The 20,178-nt window shown below is 29.0% G+C and overlaps 1 protein-coding gene across 1 annotated transcript in view; it reads right to left on the minus strand.

Moving 5' to 3' along the window:
* LOC129984086 (E3 ubiquitin-protein ligase MIB2-like) overlaps window positions 1-20,178 on the minus strand; it is a 73,887-nt gene that overhangs the window by 22,000 nt on the left and 31,709 nt on the right. Inside the window, exons 2-12 of the mRNA XM_056093865.1 lie at window positions 9,007-9,288; window positions 8,543-8,714; window positions 7,717-7,823; window positions 6,567-6,761; window positions 5,635-5,783; window positions 5,358-5,468; window positions 5,145-5,249; window positions 4,807-4,975; window positions 3,841-3,971; window positions 1,127-1,275; window positions 850-1,006 (exon numbers count right to left, since the gene is read on the minus strand). Coding sequence (XP_055949840.1) covers window positions 850-1,006; window positions 1,127-1,275; window positions 3,841-3,971; window positions 4,807-4,975; window positions 5,145-5,249; window positions 5,358-5,468; window positions 5,635-5,783; window positions 6,567-6,761; window positions 7,717-7,823; window positions 8,543-8,714; window positions 9,007-9,229 — 1,668 coding nt within the window. The 5' untranslated portion in view covers window positions 9,230-9,288. The remainder of the gene's footprint in view (window positions 1-849; window positions 1,007-1,126; window positions 1,276-3,840; window positions 3,972-4,806; window positions 4,976-5,144; window positions 5,250-5,357; window positions 5,469-5,634; window positions 5,784-6,566; window positions 6,762-7,716; window positions 7,824-8,542; window positions 8,715-9,006; window positions 9,289-20,178) is intronic.

Below are 20,178 nucleotides of genomic sequence, written 5' to 3' on the forward strand. Positions count from 1 at the left end.
CTTGCATTTCTGTGAAATATGTAAACCGGATCTCGACAACTGCATCTGTTTTTTAACCAACATATGAAAATAGATTTTAAAAAAGTATAAAATTGTGAGAAATAATTTTTGGGAATATTTATCAAAATGACTAGTAACAGTAATTGTAAATATACACATTAATATCGATAAAAATAACTATTTAAAATAAAAAAATACAAATGTATCTAATATCCATGAGTTTTTAAGAAAAGTTGAAAAATATCAAAAATATGAATAAGGAAATAAAAATGTTAAATTCATTTAAATAGGATTTTCAATCAAAATGACCATTGCCATGACTCTAATGTTAAACAATGAAGAAGCAGGTTACTTAATTGTCACTAATTCAATGGCTGCTGCAGAAGAAATAAATATGCTGCACTGGCAAGAAAAGACCTGGGTCTCATTATTTACAAACATACTTTCTTAACTCCAGGAAAAAACAATTCAGTGAATCTCTATATAAGTAATTTTTATCTCAATGAATGAAAAACGCTTCTATTTCCTCAAGTGTGAAGTGATATGATCTGCTCACTCTACAAGCAAAGAAAGTAGAAGTTTGTAAAGCTGATCTTTTGTATTTGAATATAAGGATCAGTCAAAAAGCCAGTTGAGTCACTTAAAAAAAAGATTAAAGTTTTACAATAATTTTGTTTGATTTCTAAAGTTCTATGCAAAATTTACTATTTGATGTAACCACCTCTCTTATTTAAACATTTGTTAAAGTGGAACACATGTTTTTCAATGATTTTTTCCATCTCATTTGGGAATTTGAATATAACATGAATTGGACTATAAAACTGACTTGCATATTCACATAAAACTCACTTGTATATTCACATCACATCGATGTTTCAGCAAGACCTTTACACAATCAAAATGCTGCTTGTTAACAGCAACATGCAATGGGCTACACCTGGCTTTATTCACTGCATTAATGTCTGATCCTTTCTTTAGCAGTAAGTCCATTATAACAGGCTGATTACTATTAAAAAATATAAAATAATTGAATGACGAAGAATACAAACAAATACTGCATATTAACACAATTAAATACATGATACAATCAGTTTTTAAATTTACAATCAATGATATTAATCAATACCCAAATGCAGAATAATGAAGTGCAGTATCTCCATCATCATCTGGTAATTCCAAAGTGGCCCCAGCTGACAGCAATATCCTAACTATTTCTAAATGGCCTTGATGACAGGCGACTTGCAAAGCACTTTTACCCGAACTCTTTTGATCAACCTATGGAAAATTTAAAAACATTATTTTTATTTATTCAACAAATAAGATTTTACTTCAAGACCAAATTAGCATAGTATAATATTTTAGATTTGATTCTTCTGCTTTTTGATTTCTTAGAAAAATTTGCCCGTAATTATATCAATGATTATGTGCATACAATATGCAGGGTGTCCAAAATGTATGGCTATACTTTCAAAATTAATTATGAATAAACAAAAATAATTTATTAACGTTTTTCATTTGTAACGTTTTTTCCATAAAGAAAATATTTTTTACAATGCTTTATTGAACGATTTCAATATACACACCACAATGAGTCTATGAGATTTTTTGCCACATTCTAAAAAATATTACTGGATCGACTCTCTGAATAGTTGCGCTGCATTCAACTTTTCAGTTCATTTGGGTCATGAACTGGAGACTGAGAAACAATATTTGACATATCTCAAAAGAATAAGTTATGTATGGACATCTAGGTGATCATGGTATTAGATCTCTTTTTTCCAACCAACACCTGGAGAATTTTTTCATCCAAAACCTTTCAGATTTCTAAAATCTAGTATTTTGGAGCCACGCTCCTGCTGGAAAATTCTCTACTGGGCCACCTGTCTTCAATTTGAGGATATGTGAAAATTTCAAGCATAACAAGATTATTGTCGGAACAGATAGTTACTTAAAAAAAACAAAAAGACCCAATAATTTCATCAACAAAGCAGCCCTTAAGTAGACTGCACCACATATTTACTTTAGGATTGTCTCTTGCTTCCTCCAGTAATGGGAATTTTTTAGTCTCCATATTCGAGTAATGTCAATTAAGAATACATGTAATGTGAAATGTTGCCTTATCTGAAAACATTATATGTTGTAGAAAATTTTCATCCTCCTCCATATTTTTGTAACATTTCTTTAGCAAATGTCGAATGTTGAGGCTTACCACCTGCTTTAACTCATGTAACAATGGAAGTTCATGTACATAAAGTTGTAACCTTTTAGGTACTACATCATTCATGCAGAAACTTGTACCCTTTTAGGTACTACATCATGCATGCAGAAACTTGTACCCTTTTAGGTACTACATCATGCATGCAGAAACTTGTACCCTTTTAGGTACTACATCATGCATGCAGAAACTTGTACCCTTTTAGGTACTACATCATGCATAGTCAATCTTAACATTTGTAATTGCTAGGCAATGCAACAAATCGATTTATGAGGACTACAACGAAAATATTCTTCAATTCATGCAACATTGTGGCAGCATTGGATGGCCAGATTTTGGTTTTGACAATATGCCAGCTGTAATCATAAATCTTTCAGTGCACTTATAAATTGTGGATCTTAAAGATCGTCCGAAATTTATAAAATGCTGATGTTGCAGATTTAAATTCGATAAACCATGCTACAACTTACAATTACTCTCGTGGTGAAGTCATTTTGAAATATGAATGCAGCAAAATGTTGACTTATTACCATTTTCATTTTATTTACATTTCATTGAAACGGGGACTTGAATTTTTTCTTTATGGAATACACACACACACAAAACAAACCCCTCAAGTAAAAATCATTGTTCATTTTTAAAAGTATAACCATACTTTTTGAATATAGTGTTTAATATATATTACACAAAAATAAAACAAAAGAATTATAGTAAAATAAACTTTACTGGTAAGTTTACTGAAAAACAAGTCAAATATTTTATTAATTAAAAAAAAAATCTAACTACAATCTTGAAAAACTATAATTTTCTTAATCTAAATCAAACAAAATTGCCTCAACCTTTTTTTTCTAGTACTAAGTAAATATTGATGATTAGAACTCAAGGGTTCAATCTCTTACTTATGCAAAACCAAAACAATTTACATGATTTTTCTGAAAAATGCCTACATTTTTAAAAATCATTTACAGATTGCCCCCCCCCCTCCCCTGAAATTTTGGTTCATACCTCAGAGTAAAAAATCTCCAAAGCAAATTTATGTGAATTACATCTAACTAAACCAAGTTAAGGGAAAGTTTTTCCGAAAAACTGCAGCACTAATTTAGCAACATTTTATACACTTCTTACTACTATTTTTTAAAAAGTAATTATTAATTCATAGTAATAAAGACTATCAAAATAATTCCTTAATTATATTTCTGTCACATTAATATATGTCAGCTACAAGATTTTACAAAAGCAAAATGTATAGAATTTCAGAACAAATATGTACACATAAAATATGCAATAATGGTGACGTGTTAAAAATATTGAATAAATTTTACAATAAAATTCTTAAAACAGATTTCTAACAAAGTGCAATACCTAATAAAAAAATGATATAAACAATTCAATGAAAATCTAAAACTCAGAATGTCTTATTGTGTATGGAAATATTTATGCATTTTTTGAAAATGCCCCCCCCCTCCATGTAATGTATGGGTATGTCCTTAATGTATGGGAATTTTAAATTATAGTAATGCTAGATGCAAAATTGTCACAAGAAAATGATATGTCGAAATAAGATAAAGAATACTACAAGTATGCAAATTTTATCAGCCATTGTAATTTAATTTTTGTTTCAGTACCTTATCAGGATATTTTTGAAGCAGGTCTCTAACAACATCAGTATGCCCTTGAGCCGCTTCTCGTACTAATCTTTCAGAGTTTGTTATTTCTAACTGATGAGGTTCACCTAATAAATGGCCCAATAGAGGATCTAGAAGATAGTTATTTTTTCATAGCATTAAAATAATTTTCCAGACAGATGCAAAACATATTTAGAAAAGAAAAATACAATAACTAAATTACTACACTCAAAGCAATTGTCATTAAAACAAAGAGTTCAATACATTCACAGTAAAAATATTCTATTTTTCAGATTCTTCATTCAAAAGCAATTATAATAAAATATTCTGAAAGTTACACAATTAGATTAAAGTATTAAAGCCTGTATTAAATTAATTATGTAAGTTTAAATATATTAAGATGTATAAGTTTTAGATAAATGAAATATATTGAACTGCATATTACCTCAATGAGTTTAATTTATTTTTGGAATAATATGAAAATCATTATAAGTCTGAATCAATACAAAAAATAAACTAAAAAAAAAAAATCTTTCAAATTGGAATCCCAGACATGGAATTTTGCATCTTATAAGCAGAAATGCAAAATAAACAAATATAAAATTAAAATGGTAATTTAAGTTATGATATAATTATGTGATTAAGTTATGATACAATTATTATCAAATAGAAAAGGCTTAGAATTTTCAATACCTTTTTAATTATAAACCCAAAATTTTTAACTACAACAATTTTTCTTTTCAATAATGTTTTTCCCCTCCTTCCTTTATTTTAATTAACCAAATCTCTCTCTCCCCCCCTAATCTACTGTCTAAAATGTTTTAACGTTGCATAAAAAAGAATGAATCAAAGACATGGTCAGTATATAGTTATATTCACCCATTAGCTATAAGTTTGTGCACAAAATATTTGAAGCAATTTTCTTATAATTTTTAAGCCTTTAATGAGATATAGTAATTTCCTTACGAGTATGCTCCTCTCTTTGATTGGCAGTCATGGTATTATTCATTTCTGTGGCAGTTCCTGGAACTGCTTTAACACACAAAGGATTAAACGTCCATGTCTGGCCATCTACATTGACTCTTAAATCTCCATCAGAATAGATTTTAGTTATCTTTCCTGTTTTTCCTAAAGCCTATAAAAAGAAATATCCAGTCACTTGCTGACAAATGGTGATAAATTATTCATACTGAAAACTGCCATTATTAAATGTTATGATTATTAAAAGAAATGGATAATCCTGTTTAATTAAAGCTTACAATAACAAAAACTATTCACTTATTATACAATTACTTTTTACTTACAGTTTTCATAACTTCAATCCATTCTCCATGCCCTTTCTGAAGCTCCTTCATTTTTGATAAATCATCGATTATCCTGACCATATCTCCAACAGAGAAAAGCTGAATCTTTAGAAAGAGAATGAAAAAAGAGAAAACCAGCATTTTTATATCAATAAAATAAAATTAGCAAAACTTTGAAGCCAAATAAAGAGCTAATTAAAAAAAAAATTAAACCTTATTTAATGCCCCAGGATGAAATGTCCATCGATTATTGCAACCTTCATACTGAACACGGATATCTCCTTTATCTGTGACCCGATGAACAGTACCCACTTTTCCAATGAACTTAAAGTAAAAGAACAACAAGCAATTAGAAATAATTATAATAAGAATTTTATAACAAAAATTACTTAATGTTTAGTTACATTTCTTAAACTATTTTAAATGTTTAATAAAGTCAAATGTAATTAAAAAAGATTCTATTGTGTTTATTTGAAGATGTGACATTTACTTCTGCCATTCTGGGATTCCACCCTCCATGTCCTTCTTGCATCACTTTCAGCGTTTCTACATCCATGAGCACTTGAACTTTATCTCCAACATTAAATCTCGGCTGATTTAATGAATTTGGCTTGCTGCAAGTTGCTTCTACATTTTGTCCTAAAAGTTTATATCAAATAATGTCACATATTATTGCATATACTATTATTTGAATGAAAAATTTCAAAAAAAAAAAAAAAAAAAAAAAAAAAAAAAAACTGATAAACATGAAATTATAATCTCCCCTATACATATACAAATATTATTTAATAAAAAATTTCGTTAATTAATCAGCAATAAAATTCATTATATATATACATTTTAATACTATAAACATTACAATATCTGTTGGATTTATAAATCAGCAAAATTTTCCAAATTCAAATAACAAATTAATGGAATTGTCAGTGCTCCCCCTCCCCCATCCTCTTTTTATTTCTCTTTTTGAAAATTATCTTTTAAACCCACAAAAAGAAATAGTTTTTTAACTGTTTCTAATATGCCTGCTTTTTCTACAGTAAATTTACCAGCATTTGAGTCACACCATTTTAATATGCATTAATTTGTAAAAATTATTTCCAATTTTCTCAGTCATTTTAAAAGGTCTAGAATCAAATGATCAATTAAAAACAATTGGATCCCAATTTTTCAGCATCCAGGTTAAGACATCAAACAAAGTTTTTGCATAAAGATTAAAACTGCAAAGACAATATGAATATTCTGTTTGTGAGTAAAGTAAATAAAAAAATGAGCATTTCTCAGTTTACTACAGAATATTTATTTTACTTAGGAAAGGATAAAAGTGAACCTCCCAAACTATATAAGTGTGTTTAATATTCAGAATTTTAAGTGTTTCAGCAAAATTGAATTGGGATGGAACAAAAACATAAAACAAATTGTTACCTAGAATTGGCAAATGATCTCGGTAATAGTAGCCACCCACAGCATCTTGAGTGTATTTTAGATCAACTTTTCCTTTATGACCCAGGCGATACACATTCGTGGAACCAGATGACCATGTAACATTAGCCACACTTCTTTCTGATTCATTGTCCCAGCCCCTGATGTCAAGAACTTTGCCAGTCTTTCCTTCACCTCCTGCAAAACAAGCAGATGTATCAATTTTATTAAGAAAATTATAACAATTCAAATGAAAGTAGAAGTGAACTATTCCATAAAATAAAATTTGAAAGTTTTAAAATCTTTTTCTGAAAAAAATTGGATTATTGTGATTTAAATCAATCTGCGTTTATCAACTGAAGACATTCCATGATATACTCAGCTGTCCACCAAAGAAATCTTTAAGTTTATCAAAGGGAATAATAATTTTAGTATTAAAACCCAACTTTCATTTAGGTAAACATGAAATAAATTTTGAAGGAAACTTAATATTTTTAATGGAAAAGACTTCATTACATTATTTATCAGAAAAAAATTATTAAATTAAAAAATTAATTAAAAATATTAAAAATTATTTATTTTAAACACAGATTATAGTTAAAGTAAATAAATGTTGAACTATATTTATAATGATTGGGCATATTGAAGTAGAAATAGAACATCTTAACAACTGCATTATTTCCTAGAAAATCAGAGAAATGGAATGTTTATATAATCTTTTACGAAATTTTTTCATGTTTAATAAATAAATATATAAATTATAAAAGAAATAAGAGATATTTGTTGATTATTTAACTATATATAAATTAAATGTTCAACAAGATCGATGAATTTTCAGCCATATGAAAGATTGTAATTAAATATACTTCAGAAATATTTTACTTTGTTATTTAAAATCAAAATATGATACAAATTTAAATGATAATATATTGTGCAAATCATGCTTTCCAAGTGTTCATTATCATTCTGTATAATAAAATAAGAAATAAAATGAATATTAACTTAAAAGATCACATTAAATTTGGTAATTAATCCTAAAACATGTGACAGTCTGATGCAAGATTATGTTTTACCTCCTGATAAATAAAATTAATCCACCATAAAAAGAAAGAGAAAGGAAAGAAAAAAAAAAAAAACAGGGAAGATTTCTTACCATCTTGATTGCCCCAATCCCAGTCAGGTCCTCTTACCACCTTGGCACCCACAAAAATTCCTTTCATTTGGATTTTTACTGCATTTTGCCTTTTTGGCATTTCCACTCTACACAAAAAATATAATTAATCATAATTTTACACTTAAAAGTCAAAAATTTGAATTATGTCAATTTTATAATGCAAAGCATTTCTACAGTGAACCCAGTAAATAAAGTTAATATGATGCGAGAAAAGACGAAACTACTGTGTGAAATTTGCATAAAACTGAGTCAGATATATTTGCAAAAACATTTTAATAGAAGATTTATTGATAAGTGAAAAATGAATAAATTTAGTTATATGTAGATGAAATATTAGATAGTTATCAATAAAATTTAGTTCATGATCATATTGAAAATACAAGATTGAAAGACAAATGAGGAACTACTACACGGTTTTAAAACAAAATATTAGAAGTATATGATAAAACATTTCAGGTTAGTTTTATATTTTTGTATCTTTAATGCAATAGTACATACAAATTTTAATAAGCAGAGTAGTTAGTCAAGGTGAACAATTAAAAAAAAGAATATTTGTTATTTTGAAAGAAATTTATCTAAAACAAAAGCATTAAAAAATTACTTCAAAGTATTATTAATAATGTAAAAGAAACAATAAGAATAAAATCATAAAATAAAAATAATTTTAATTAAAAAGATAACATAATAAATATATATTATATATAAACATTATGCATAATATATATAAATTTATATAATAATAATATAATACACATATATTTTGAAATATTGATATGCTCATGCAAGAAGAATCTTATTTTCTCACCCAACTGAAGCAGCTGTTTCTAATCTGAGAAATGTATGTGTCAAGTCATGTTTGTCTGACATATAACATTGTGTGCAAAGATCAAAATCGAAGCACCGAGTGCATTTCCAGCGCATACCAGATATACCCTGTTTCCGGCATGAATCACAGATAATATTCGGATGCTTTACACCTAAATAACAAATGAAAATAAAGTGAACATCTCTACCAACATCACACTTCTCTGAAAATATGAAAACTAATCATGATTTGCAAATGATAATAAGTTTAAGACATTATTATAATAAAATTGTTGAAGGATTAGTTTGCAAGGATACTTTCTCTCAAAGAAAATTTCTGTTCAAAAAGAGCTTAGAGAGTATACCTGGTATTACGTAAATACACAATTGATTTTCAATGCAAAAAATTTTAGGTAGAAATGCACTTAACTTGAATTTAAAATTAATTAGATTTGCTAAACTTACCAAGTGGTGCATTATCTAGTATTCTCAAATCATAAGCCCCTTGATATCCAACTCGGTAGTTAGTATGGGACCCTGAATCCCACTGCACAACAACAGTTTTGTATGGAGATGTAGTGCTTCCAGGTTTTCCAATTTCAACAACAGTGCCAACATGGCCTTCCCCATCATCTTGATTACCCCATTTCCAGTTAGGGCCTCGGACTACTCGCAAACCCACCTCCATAGGAGGGTATATGAACAAAGGAAATGAGTGATGAAACTTGTCAGCCCTTCATGAGAAATCTGAAAAGTTTATAAAAACCAGATTAAATATAAATAGAATTTATACACTAAAATGATTGAGTTTATTTATTCTAAAAATATTTCTGAACCAAATTCAAATTCTGATTAGAAACAAATGTACAAATTTCTTAATGGAATTCATTCTTGAGTATAAAAATAAATAGATACACTTGGCAGCATATTCAGAAAGTATGATAAATTGTGGAAAAAAAATGTGTTTAAGACAATAAATGATAGTTATAAATTAACAAATAAATTACTTTTGTAGAGGCAGTATAATCTTAATGGTAATAAAAGTGATCGTGTATGTAAGTATATATGTTCAACATCTCCTTAATGACTGCATCCATTTAGACCAAACTTTACACATTCATTTTGTAAGACAAGTAAAAAAATAATGTCAGCTTTTACTTAAATGAAATTTATTGTTTTGCTGCAATAACTATGGAGCAAATAATAATAAATTAAAATACACTAATACCTTTTTAAATTTCAAAAATTTGCCATTCTAATGATATCCATTTCATTTTGGCACATTATTTCTTACAATTATTACTTAAAAAAAAATTGTCATTAAAATTAATGTTTACTTTGAACTATTTTATGACTATTTTAAATTTTCTTTATTTTAATACCTACGCAGCCTTCCCCCTCAGGTTTATATTTGCCTCAGCAATTTAACAATGCTTAAAAGCAGGCATAAGTCAATCACATAAAGCCTTGTAAGCAAATGAAACAGGAGTGTGCTGAGAGCAACCAATCGCTTTAGCCTATGAGAAATTAACTCATGTTTCATTTACTTCCAACAGGGATTTTGAAGGACATTATTCTGACAAAAACTATATCCTCATAAAAATTTTACCTCTTCAGCAATTTCATTTTGTCACAATTTTTCTTTCAACTTAAATTTAATGCAGATGATTTTTGAAATAAGGAATTAAGTACTCCTTGAAAGAGCCAAATTAAGATTTTGTTCTATAACTTTTTAAAATTTCATTTTCTTTTATTTTAATATAAGTGCTTTTAAAGGTGTTTTGTATATTATATAAAAGGTAGTTTCTGTATTAAAAAGTATAATATATGAAAGTATTTAAACTCCTTGAAATGCTAGACGTAATAATTAGTATACTATAGATGTGGTAAGTATATTACAGTAAAGATCAATGAAGTTATATCTTATTTCTTATAGAGAGATAAATAAATTCCTTACACCAATATTATAAGCAAACCTAAAACTTAAAAAAAATAAAACTTTCAAACAAAATACATCATTTCTCGGTTACAGTAAAGTGGTGTATATGCATCTATCAAAAGTACTGATGTAAAATTTTAAATAAATAAAAACACATAATCGAATTTTAATAAACGATTTCGATTAGCACAAATTTAATTCTAATAATGCAAATTCATTTAAAGGTAATTTTTTTAGATAATTTTAATGCATTGCTGTTACATAATATTGAAAATAATTTAAAAATTATTTATTATAAAAGTGAAAAAATATTTAATTAATACCTAGAATACTATGTGTCTTATTTTATGATATGTAGGTAGGTAAGTGTTAAATTTTAAAAAATCTTTCATTATCATCTGATTTGTTAATAATTAGAGAGCATTAAATATAGTAGTATGCATCAAGTTCATTTCAGTGATTTTTTTTCCACTGACGTTTTCAATAAACAGTTTATAGTTTTTTCAATGGAATTCTTTGATGAGGGAATAAATTTTCTACGTTCTTCTATCATAATAGCTTAACTAAGCAGATAAACTTTCTTTTATTAACTCATTTATTTGTCATAGTTGACATGCTGTTCGAAATCATCTCAGCTCTAAATTTTGCATGGTAAATTTTTCAATAAAATGTTAATTTTTTCAACTGCCACATCTTTAGATTTTTTGCTCACCACTGGACATGAAGTTCTAAGCAGCATTTTGAATTTAAGACACTATTCAGTTATGCGGAGAACGGGAAAAGTAAGAGATGGGCAGTATTTTTTTCTTATTACATTCAATTTCAAAGTAACTTTATTGCATTTTCTATAAACATGGATTTGTTTATGAAAATATTTAATATAGAATATTATATTAAATACTTAAACAATAAATTTGCCTACTTTGGAAAGAATTTATTTCAAGTGGGGTTTCTGCAATCTCAAGAATTTTTTTTCCTACTTCCCATAGATAATAGTTTTCTGAGTTGATATTCAATCATTTTACCAATCAAGTACTGGTGTACTTTTCAAAAAAAATTTAACATTGTAATTTTATCTTTTAAAGAAAGTACTAGGTGCCTTAGAGACATTTTATATTTTTAAGAAACAGAATATCAATACAGAGAAAATATGGATGCTCAAAGAAAGAAATTCAAGAACGATGCGTTCATCAAAGCAGCCCAATGAAGTAACGCTGAGCTGACCCTCCAATTATCCTCCTCTCCCCTCCGTCAGCCATGGAATTTGTCCATATGTTCTGTCTTCCCAGCGTTTATAATTTAAAAGTGGCAGGGAGGAAAACGAAATTATCTTCCCCAGCCTTCTATGAAATGTTTCTCCTTAGAAGTAGAAAAATAGACTGAGGTAGAATATTCGCAAATTTTAGATTGGACAGGGGGGAGGTAATGATGAATAAAAGAAGACTTGGCACTATATAAACGAAATAATTTATCTTTACAATGGATACAACTGAATCGGGATTGTAACGAAATGACGTGAAAATGTAAACAGAGTATAAATGAGAATGCATAAAATACGTCGCTGCACTTATGAGATACGTCGCTGCACTTATTATTGATTGTTGCAAACATTATTTCGGAAATACTCATTGCATTTATTATTTCGGAAAATAAACAAGTTCTAATATTAGGTTAGAATAATTAGGCGATGTCCTGGATTTACTCTGGTTTTGAAGAAATTACCAGACTTATCTATTTTCAGAGTGCAAAGGGTTAAATTTCAGATTTACCAATACCCAAATCAAGATATCATTAATGTAGAAAGTTTTGCACAGACTGTAATTAACTACACCTATAAGATTCCTTTTATTCCCAAACATCTGAAATTAATCAAAAGCATTTAGATGTTCAGAAGTCAATTTTCCGAAGAAAAAATTACCAATACGTAGATCAATGTAATGAAGGGAAAAAAAAAAAAAAAAAAAGAAAAAAAAAACCCTTTTGAAAGCAGTTTTAATTCTAAAGAATTTTGATTGTTAACTGGCCTCGGACATAATGTGAGGAAAGTAAAACTCACTAATCAGCTCAAAAGGTTAAAATTTTCACTTCCTCATAACTTCTTTACGATTGCAGATAGAAAAAGAAATCAAATTTAAGTGAATTAGCGTCTTATTAAAAAGGTACAACTTTTGCTATACCTAGTTTTTTAATAACTGCGTTTGATAAGAAAGGGGCTGAAAAGTGATATTCAATCTCCGGCTATTTTTAATGTGATTTATGTTGCCACATTTGAAAAAAAAATCTACGCTTGTTTACTTGAAATTGATTAAATGCACGTGAATTAAAGTCAAATAAGTTGAAAAAAGCTAATTAATAATTAAATTAAGCTACTCCAACGTAAAAGATGTTCTGGATTTACTTTGATTTTGAATAAATGACCGGGATTATTTGCTTGCATCTTAAATATGTATGGAAAGTACTGTAACATATCTCCAATTTTTATAACTTCCCGATATCAGAGAAAGAAAAAAAGAATTCTAGAATTATGTTTACCAGTGACTTGAAACCGCAGAGAACTAGAAAACTGAAATTCGGTGTAAGATTTTGACCCCAAAAATAACATATTTTAATCAAATTTTGGAGGAACTCGCAACAGTAAATCTGTTTATCTGCTCATGTAACTCTAAAATACAACAAACTAGATGTATGAAATTTAGTACGCAGCTTTATACAACAACCATCAAGGGATTGACTGATTTATCTGTTAGTCTATTCGAGGGCACGAGAATGCTAAAACTCAACAACACACCAAGTTAAATAAATAAGATTTGGTATTCAATCTTGAAATTAAAAATCTTACACCTGTATCCGATTTTGAATACAATCGACCAAACGGTAGAAATAAAAATGAATACTTGATTTCTTTTACCTAATAATAAAAAATATGTGATATTACAGGCATATTTCAGAAGTCGAGAGAAAACATGCTCAGTGGTTCACTCTTTGTCTTCTTTCTCTACACAGAAAATATCTCTTAGCAAATTCATCTTTTAACTTGGGGACAACCACTGTTTATTTAGATCCAAATCAGAGCACTGATCGCTTCAAATACACTAACAGGATGGAAGCATTCAGTTAAAAAAATATCGAAATAGGAAAATTTAAATCTAAAAGATATAAATTTAGAAGAATTCGTTGCATTTTTTAAATGAATAACGGACTGCTACCGATATTAAATTATAAAACAATCAAATGTAAAATATTAGGGTTCTTCCCCTTTAAAATATTCTTCAAAACATTAATATTATTCTTTAATAATGAATTAGCTGTCTTCTTTGACTAGTTGCCCATGGCATAAATAGACTTAGTTTACAAATGTCAACCATTTTAATGAACTGTATCTTATCAGATCAAATGGCAATACAACTTTAAATTATATTTTTACAACAAACAAATAGAACAGTGAATCGTTCACTTTGAAAGCAAAGTGGCGAATTTAATGGTTCGAATAAAATTGGACAAAACGGTCCAGTTGTTGAGATTGGGAACTACGTCACGCTTTTATTTTATTGATACCGAAAAAGCGGAGAGGAAAAAGATCTAGCGACCCTCAATAATGCATCTAAACGTCACAATCTTCCAAATGAAATAATAATTGTCGAAATCAGTACAGTAAATTGATACGACAGATTGATACAACCCACTGAGAGTGGTAAAAATGAGCAGAAAAAAATGAACGGAACGGAATATGGCTTCTGAAACAGAATGAATTATATATCTATCAAAATTTGAAGCTTACAAATATTTTGTTAAAGAAGTTATTAACTTACATAACATATTTAACTGAAAATTTTAGCAACCATTAATCCCAACTAGTCACAAATAAAATTTCTCCCGAAAAGTCTTCCGACGAGACACTAGCCTAAAGCAACTATTCATTATTCGATGCCTACGTAATTCTCGAGACGTTGCCGCCTCTCAGCCCAAAGCATATGATAATCTGCAAGTAAAAAGAAAGCCATTACTGGGATGCTTGCTTTACACTGTTTATTTACGTTTGTTCAAATTACTGAATAGATTTCAAATAAATATGAAGCGTTTAAGACAGAAAAGTAATACTTTCAACTTTTCAAAGTTCGAAAGTTAATTAAATATTTAGCTCATAAAAAGGGTGACGCTTATTCTCAGTAATATGAGAAAAAATTTTATCTTCAAAAGTCATTTTTCCAAACATACCAGTTTAACTTTCGTTTATATTTTTTCCTTTAATTTCTTATTTAATTTTTTAAAATTACTTTTTAAATATAATTTGAAGCATATCACACATAATTACAACAAAATTTAAACAAATATTATTTTCATTTTTGATACTTCGATGGTTTGTCATTTAATCATTGAAGCCTTTTCTTCATTGGAATTTATTGAACTGTAATATTTTCAACATATTAAACAATTTTTTTGATTTATTGATTATTTCTTAAAGTAAATAATATATATATTTAAAAAAAGCCTGTGGCAGTATGCAAAAACAGGTATTCAGCAAAAGCAAACAATTAGTTAAAAAGCATAACACAGAACTGCCATGAAAGCGAACGATTTTGAAATTAATATATTTAAAAATACTGAAAGAAGTCTAGCATTAAAAGGTTATTTACAAAAATAAGAGATACAAGGGAAAATGATGATTGAAAGTTAATCATAATTTTCATAAGGCGGATGGATTAAGTTAGGTTAGGCCTCTGAAGACATGACCCGAACATTGCTCTAAATAAATACAAATGTGATTTATAAGTTAGTCAAAGAAACTGAATACCCCTTTACCATATTTCATTCCAACATACATTTTATCGTTATGCCAAAAAAATTTCACTCATTCGAATGTTAAACAAATATATGAAAAAAAAAAAATGTAACTACTGTACCGAGAAATGAAATAAAAGGAAGAGAGATGCAATTAAGGAAAATGACAGCTACGAATAGCTAAAAACTATCGCCAAATTACGTGTTAAAAAAATCACAAAAGGGAACCGTGGGAATTAGCAGAAGAGTTCTTCGGTCGGGAATGAGAACGCCGGTGCGCAGCAGTATTTTGATTTCTATTATATGCCAGTCGACAGAAGTGGAAATAAAAACACGGCGATGTGAATGCACTCTGCAGACCGGCTTCCTGACTCGACATGGCAGTTTCCTACTCTGGTGCTAATGGCACCGGCTTGTTATACAGAACGTGAACCGTACCATCGAAGGTCAGGCAAGCACGCGACAAAACCGCCGACAGTCAAATATGGTACTTACTCGGAATACTTAATGAGTCCGACAGAAAATGTTATAACATGGGAAAGTTACATGCCTCATCCATTTGAATCATATTTCGCAGGTGAGCGTCCTCAAAGGGGTAGGATAAGAAAAGACACGTTTTCACGTTACAACTTTCCCATACCATAAAAAATGTTTCACATTGTAAAAATGATATTTATAGCTGAATTTCAAATGAAATGTTCGTTTGACGAAAAGTCTTTGAAACAGCAATCAATAATTAGAAGTAAAATAAAAAAAATAATATTTTGGTAGTATTAATCCATACAACCAACCTAATGATTCGTAGAAGAAAACAAAGGGAGTATTCACCCTTTGCATTTCCCTTTTATATTACACAGTTAGGCAGAGAGTGCTATATTTCGAAGCATTATATAAGAAAATCTTTGGGCTCACCGCGTTTTGAGTTATATTCAGAGGAATGAACAGATAAAAGATCAAACATGGATTTTTTTTATTCGATTAAGGTACTAAGTGTCTCGATTCTTCAAAATCTAGGTATCGAATCTTTCTAATACTTTTTCCTCGTACACTTCGCTTCTAAGAAAATAAAAACTAGGCAGCAACCGTTTTTCGGTTTCTTATTAATAATAAAAGGCCAAAAATGTCTTTTCTTCAGATATAAAAAGACATTTTTTAAAAAATATATATTACTCAGCAATGTGTTTTATCGTTTCATAACTACATTCAGGCACGTTGAGGAAATATAAAATACATTAACATTACTATATAATTAAGAGTACATTTTAAAAATAAAACAGAGATAGATAAATCTACCCTAAAACATTATCACGCTACGATGCTTCAAATTCTTTTTAAACACACGAACAAAATTAATAACTACATAATGGTGAAAATCCATTTGAAATGATAACCTACAAATGATTACATGAAAAATCGGAAAGCTGTAGAATTATAGTTCATTTAAAGGATTTCAGTTATACTATTATTAACTAAAAGTTAACTATATTTTAAATTTTTTAATAATTTTCTTAAAATCAAAAAATAATTTTTACGCCACTTAAAAATTCAGAATACTAATTTATTAGTATTACCAATTTCATTTCGGTACATTTTCGTTTGCCCAATTTCAATAAACTTTTTTTAATATTTGAGTATCTTTTTTACATAAATACTTTCATAACTTCAATTACTTCATTTGCAATCACACGTGTTGTGACTTGTGACCTTATTAAAAATATTTTTTGTATGCATTTTATAGTTGACTATATAAATCCAAATCTTCCTTTAAAAAAAAGATTACCATGGTGATTAACACAATACCATTCCGTATGCATTTTATAGTTGACTATATAAATCCAAATCTTCCTTTAAAAAAAAGATTACCATGGTGATTAACACAATACCATTCCGTATGCATTTTATAGTTGACTATATAAATCCAAATCTTCCTTTAAAAAAAAGATTACCATGGTGATTAACGCAATACCATTCCGTATTTCGAGAACATTCCTGGACGCAGCATCCTCATTGCCAAATATTATAAAATATGTCAATGTCGTCGAAACAGTGAGATTAAGAACACAATTCGCTTTTAGGGATTATTATTTTTTCATTGGAATATCACCAACAGAATAACAAGAACTTTCTCATGTGAGATAGAGATCTCATATATCCTTTAGGGGAAATTGATTTACGCAACATCAATGCTTGATCCCTTAATCTTTCATCTTAAGGTGCATAATCTTGTATTTTACTTTTCTTAAAAACAATGTTTGCGTTCGTCCTACTGATTTTTGAAAACCATTAATTCTAAAGGAGAACAGTTTTTCTTCCCTTCCTCTTCGAAATGTATCAGCTTAAAATCAAATTTTAACCAAACAATATGTGATCTCAAATTTAAATGTTGCGTCCTCTTCAGATAGAAATTAAAATATTGCTTTGCTTTCTTCATTCACCGTTTCACAAACAATAAATACAACTGAATAATTACTTCCTGCTGAGATAATGTGATGTCGCAGGTCAAAGCAAATGTGCAGTTTCTGCCAAGAGATTGGCAAATTTAGGAAAATGGAACAGATAACGAGGCTATTAAAAATGTATCCGAGAGCCATATATGTAAATTAAAAGTAATATTATATAACAATTAAATTCACAAAAATTTGCTCACGTTAAACTGCAAGCAGTGAACTTTTTTTCTTCTTATCCCCCCATATCATGGGGACGTTATGGCCGTTAGTAGTTTTTAATTTCAGGTATGAGCCAAAGTTGATGTCAATCATTTGACACCTAAATGTATAGTAATTGGAATAAATATTAAAAAAATAATGGTTCACACAATAATTCAGTCGTAAAAACACTGAAAATACAAAATGAATGCTACGTTTTCAAAGATTTCTTTGTTCTTGCTCAGCATGACGCCTTTAAGAATTTTGAAAACAGTTAAAATCGGATTGGATAATATACACTGTTGTATAACAATTTTTATATGGAAAAAAAAACAAAAAAACTAAGACTTATTAACTAAAGCACAGCTTGCTTTGGAGAACTTGTAAAATCTCTAATCACAAACAATGAAGGAACTCGGTAAATATAAAGCAGAGCGTCTTAAAGCTCTATTAGCACAAGGAAATACCTGTCGCGTGTTCTCCCCAAAACTTTCTCGCTTGACCCTTAACTAAGGTGATCCCCCCCCCCTTATGTCACGTGTGTTCAGATATTTATTTTCAGAATCCCACACATGATAATTGTGTGCTTCGTAGTATAGGAAAGAAATCGATACCTGATAATTAATTATACAGCATTGGCAGATAACATTTAGGAAATATTGATTTTACGCATTTTCTCTTCAGATTAATGAAATAAGTACAAAAAAAAATCGAATATACATTTTGGACACCTTTTTCCGGCCGATTAAAACCAAAATTTGACATAGAACTCAAATCACCTACTAAAAAAATCGAATACGAAACTGCTTTCATTTACCTCACTGTGTTTTTCAATTCTTGCGTTTACAGCCATTCAAAATGACAAACCAATAGTCGATTAAATCCTTGATGGCTATGGCCCCAAATTTTATAAGAATCTACTTTTTAAATGTTAAACCTGAATACCAAATTTTATCTTTTCATCTGTAATGATCGTGTTCACTTGTACTCGAACAGCTGGAGAGAAAAGACTTCGTTTGCATGGATTTCGTTCAAAATTTGAAAGAAATCTACTAATTTGGTACAAAATCCATATGCCAAATTTCATCTGTCAAGCTCAAAACGTTTCTGGAGTTATCGCGCTCACAAACAGACAGCCATAATACCAAGTTTCTGCAACCATTTGATTATTTAAACAGTGTAATGGACATGAAGTGGGAATGAGATCGCTATCAACTGAAAATATAGCTAAAAACAGCTATCAACTGAGAAAGTGTCTTTAAATACATTATTTCAGAAGAAATATATAAATCAACGGGACTGGAAAACTCAGGAGAATAAGAAATTTCTCATGTTCACATAAAATGGTTATATGTTTTCCCTTGTCCATTGATTGTAGGTGTCGCCACTCAAATATTTTTAAGCCTTTATTTCGATAAATAGAATCATATGCTAAAAATTGCAATTGCATAATATATATTCCATAATACGAGGGAATTTCATAATACGTTTTGTTATGAAAATATATAAATTCGTATATATATTTCTATAACAAAAAGGATACTACATCAACTACGTTACTTTTAGAATATGAATAAAAGTCCATTATTTTTCTTTAAAGTTAAAGGATAATAATTTTGTTAGTTCATAATTTCAAAAAGTAAATTAATGAAATTTGTTATTGCACATTTTGAACCTTGTTCTCATTTAAGTAAAGATACGGCCTCTTAAAGAAATGTTCAGATTTAAAGTCTTATAGAGTAAAGTAATTCCTTTCAAACGATACACCCTCCCCCCCCCCCCATCTGATCGTATGAAGAATGATGTCAGAACAGAGCTGGATAACTCACCCGTCCTTACAATTTTATAACTGAAGCCAAGAAAAACTCTTCGCGTGTAGTCAAAAAACACCTAATTTTTATCTAATTGTAAGTTTAGTTACATTAAGTTTCATGTAACTTCAAAACTAGACACTATTTCGAAAAGGATCTCGTAATTCTGAACTTCAATCAGTAGACGAAGATGACGCCAGACAGAAATGACACCATCACACAAACACAATGCATGTTTCGTGGAATTGGGTTTTAAACCAGGAACTCTAAACTGTAGTTATCAAATTGAAAGAAGGACCGTAAGAGGCTTAAAAAGTACTGATCCCACACTTTTCTGAAAAAATTCGAAAAACTTTTTTCAATGTGATAAACCATCTAGTGCTTCCAAATTCGTAGTTATCAACAAGCGTTATCCAGTTAAATTAATGTTACATCAAATTAGGGCCAGGTCTACTTTGGGATT

Source organism: Argiope bruennichi, chromosome 9 (genome assembly GCF_947563725.1).
Source record: "Argiope bruennichi chromosome 9, qqArgBrue1.1, whole genome shotgun sequence".
NCBI classification, from domain to species: domain Eukaryota; kingdom Metazoa; phylum Arthropoda; class Arachnida; order Araneae; family Araneidae; genus Argiope; species Argiope bruennichi.